Source organism: Archocentrus centrarchus, chromosome 6, assembly GCF_007364275.1.
Source record: "Archocentrus centrarchus isolate MPI-CPG fArcCen1 chromosome 6, fArcCen1, whole genome shotgun sequence".
In the NCBI taxonomy this organism is placed as follows: Eukaryota; Metazoa; Chordata; class Actinopteri; order Cichliformes; family Cichlidae; genus Archocentrus; species Archocentrus centrarchus.
This window is the reverse complement of record NC_044351.1, coordinates 7,087,510-7,091,754: the sequence shown is the minus strand read 5'-3', so window position 1 is coordinate 7,091,754 and position 4,245 is coordinate 7,087,510. Positions and strand designations below refer to the sequence as shown.

At 46.1% G+C, this 4,245-nt stretch overlaps 1 protein-coding gene across 1 annotated transcript; it reads left to right on the top strand.

Annotated features, from left to right (window-relative positions):
- The first annotated feature begins 494 nt into the window (after positions 1–494).
- LOC115781376 (uncharacterized) lies at positions 495–3,851 on the top strand. The gene has a single exon (XM_030731006.1). It carries the CDS (start codon positions 558–560, stop codon positions 3,849–3,851), a length of 3,294 nt encoding a protein of 1,097 aa, XP_030586866.1. The 5' UTR covers positions 495–557.
- Positions 3,852–4,245: the final 394 nt, after the last annotated feature.

The window sequence follows — 4,245 nt, the reverse complement described above, 5'->3', positions numbered from 1 at the left end:
AAGTTTGCTTACCTATTGTTCCTGTGGTTGTTAGAGGCAAAGCTAGCAACATCAGTTCTGTCACATATGCATTGCTTGACCCTGGAGCCAACACAAGTTTAGTGTCAGAAGAACTTACAAAGAAACTCAAGGTCAAAGGCAAACCTGCAAGGCTGGATCTTGACACAGTAGGAGGCAGCCAAGAAGGCATATTTACTCGATGTGTGAATCTTGAGATAGACTCTCTACATGATGGCAACATGTATACACTCAATGGTGTGAGAACCCTAAGAAAGTTAAACATAGGTCTCAGCTGCCTTGCCACACCTGATGAGGTTGCCAGATGGGATCACTTAGCAGGCATTCCTATTCCCAGTGTTAACTCTGATGATGTGCACCTCGTCATTGGACAGGATGCCCCACGCCTTCTCAGAGCTGAAGAATATCGTGTAGGTGGAGATAATGATCCATATGCTACAAGGACAGTGCTTGGTTGGGCCATAAATGGACCAATTGATTACAAAGAAGGCGGAAAGAATGTCAAGGCCTACTTCCTCAAGTCAGATCACAGTCTGCAAATGCAGGTGGAGAGGTTTTGGAAGCTTGATGACCCCACCCAAAAGGACAGCCTATCAATCAACGACCAGAAGGTGATTAAGCAGTGGGAGAATTCAGTCTCTAAAGATGGCTCACACTACATCTTAGACATACCTTTTAAGAACGAAGCTGTGGCGCTACCAAACAATGTCAACTTAGCAGCACACAGACTGCAACTCCTGGAACGTAGACTGACAAAAAATGCAGACTTGCAAATGAAGTATGTAGAGGCAATGAAGTCAACCATCAACAATGGCTATGCGGAAGCAGTCCCTGCTTCGTTTCCTGACCGCAATGATGGCAAGGTATGGTACCTCCCGCATCATCCAGTGATTCATCCTCGCAAGCCAGAAAAGGTACGGGTCGTCTTTGACTGTGCAGCTAAGTACGATGGAGTATCGCTCAATGATGTTGTTCATCAAGGACCAGACTTAACAAACAAGTTAATAACTGTGTTAATTCGATTCAGACAAGGTCCTATTGCTATGATGGCAGATATCGAAGGCATGTTTAACCAGATTTATGTAACACCAGACCACAGAGACATTCTGCGATTCCTGTGGTGGAAAGACCATGATCAAAGGAATGAGGTAGTTACCTACCGTATGACATCTCACCTCTTTGGCGGAGTGTGGTCTCCAAGTGCAGCAAGTTTTGCCTTAAGAAAATGTGCATCTGACCATGCACATCTGTATGATGCAGACACCATCTCCACTGTTGAAAGAAACTTCTACGTGGATGATTGTCTGAAATCTTCTGACTCACCTCAACAAGCCATCCATCTAGCAGCGCAGCTGACCAACCTACTCAAGCAAGGAGGCTTTCACTTGACCAAATGGACAAGCAATTCTGCAGAGGTCCTGAAGTCCATCCCAGAGCAGGAACATGCAAAGCGCTCACCGTCATTGGACCTGGATCAAGATCCACCAATGGAGAGAGCTCTGGGTGTGTTATGGGACATAAAAAATGATTGCCTCACATTCAGTGTGAATGTTAAGGGCAAACCCAGCACCAAAAGAGGCATGTTAAGCACAATAAGCTCGGTCTATGACCCCCTGGGTTTAGCTGGCCCATTCATTTTACGAGGAAAGGCACTATTCCAGTCACTGTGTCGCATGAAGCTAGGCTGGGACGAAACCATTCCAAGTAAGATTGCTGAGCAATGGGGCCGGTGGTTGGATGACCTGCCAAGACTTTGCAAGCTACAAATTCCTCGATGCCTCAGACCAACAGTCTATACTGTACCTTCAGTCACCATGCAGCTCCATCACTTCAGCGATGCGTCTGAGTTGGGATACGGTGCCGTCTCCTATCTCAGGCTCGTTTGCCATAATAACATATACTGTAACATCATCATGTCCAGGAACAGGCTGGCTCCAGTCAAAACAACCACTATCCCAAGACTAGAACTGGCGGCGGCGGTGGTAGCAGTGCAGCTTGACCTGAAAATCCACCAAAGCTTTGAGCTACCCCTACTGGACTCCGTCTTCTGGACTGATAGCACCATTGTGCTGCATTACATCAGAAATGAAGATAAAAGATATCAAACCTTTGTCGCAAATAGAATCTCACAGATCCGTGAAGTTTCAGCAGCCTCGCAATGGAAGTACGTCTGCACAGAGCACAACCCTGCGGATGATGTTTCTAGAGGATTTTCAGCTGAAGAACTTGCAAGCAATGAGCGCTGGCACAAAGGTCCTGCTTTCCTTTGGCAGAGAGAAGAGTTTTGGCCTCTCCAGCCGGAACTAGGTGGCTTACCTTCAGAAGCTGAGGTAAAGAAATCAAGTCAGACATATACAATCTCATCTAAAGTCACCACTCATTCAGCAGTTGATTGTTTCTTCCACAAGTATTCCTCCTGGTACAAACTCAAGCGAGCTATTGCATTGATCTTACGGGCAAAAGACATTCTTTTGAAGAAGATGAAAACTAAACTATGTGCACCTGTAACGCTTAATGATCTGAAGCGGGCGGAGATTTCCATCATTGACTATGTTCAACGCTCCCAGATCACCAAGCCACTGAGGGTTAATAACTTGAGGAAGTTAGCACCAGTACGCCTCAGTGATGGACTACTTCGAGTTGGAGGCAGACTCACCAATGCTCCAATACCTGAAGCAGCAAAACACCCAGTGATCTTGCCACAGAAGCATCATGTCAGTGAACTCATCATATGGCACTTCCACAAACTCACAGGTCATTCAGGTGCTGAGAGGGTCCTCTCTGAGATTAGGCAATCCTTCTGGATTGTCAGAGGACGCATCACAGTGAAACGAGTCCTAGCACGGTGCATACCATGCAAAAGGCACAGAGCTCCAATCAGTACGCAGTACATGGCCGACCTACCAGCCGATCGTGTGACTCCAAGTCAACCACCTTTCACCAGTGTTGGAGTCGATTACTTCGGTCCCATTAACATCAGAAGGGGACGCGGTGAGGTGAAGAGGTATGGTTGCCTGTTCACTTGCCTAACAACCAGAGCCATTCATTTGGAGGTAGCGCACAGTTTGGACACAGATTCCTTTATAAATGCTCTTCAGCGTTTCATGGCTCGTCGGGGAACACCTCAATTGATGCGCTCGGACAACGGATCAAATTTCGTTGGTGCCCGCAGTGAACTACAGAAAGCGCTGGATGAATGGAATCAACAAAAGATTGAAGAACATCTGCTCCAAAGAGAAACACAATGGAAGTTCAACCCCCCAGCAGCCTCACACATGGGAGGTGTATGGGAGAGGCAAATCCGAACAGTGCGTTCAATCCTCATGGGCCTTACAGGACAACAGACTCTGGATGATGAAGGATTAATGACACTCTTCTGCATCATTGAAAAAATTGTCAATGGACGACCACTAACAAAGCTGTCAGAGGACCCAAGAGATGGTCAGCCTCTGACTCCTAACGATTTGCTTCTGTTAAGACCTGAGTGTTCTCTACCCCCTGGTCACTTTGTGAAGCAGGATCTGTACCGTCGACGCTGGCGCCAGGTCCAGTACTTGGCGGACATTTTCTGGACTCGATGGACAAAGGAGTATTTGCCTAGTCTACAGCAGAGGCAGAAGTGGACCCACCATTCCAGAAATTATCAAGTAGGTGATATTGTACTAGTTCTGCATGAATCAACACCTCACAGTCAGTGGCCCCTTGGATTGGTCATTGATGTCAATGTTGGAGCTGATGGACTGGTACGTTCAGTACAAGTAAAGACACAAACAGGTATTTATACTCGCCCCATCCACAAACTATGTTTGCTGGAAGGGAATATGGACAAGTAAGCTCTACAGACTTTCAGCTTGTGTTTTCCATGAGACTGTTACAATAGTTGTTAGCCGTGTGTTCAAGATTAACAGTTATTGCTCTAAAGTGCATGTATTACTGTTATTACATAGTCGTTCACCAATTTTACTTGGATGACCATCTGTTGAGGTCATCGGGGCCGGGATGTTGGTATCACTCCCTTCCACTAGAGGGCTCCAATCATTGTTTACATTTTTTGTGCTGTCTGACGTGCAAGGAAGAAAGAGACACGATAGCCTTTTCAGCTACAGAGAGCCAAACAGAAAAAACAAAGCAGACAAAGATTAAACCTGTCACTTAACTATCCAAATAACATTGCCCCAACGTGGTAAGTTGATCTGATTATTGTCAAACATTTGTTTAATTGTGTAA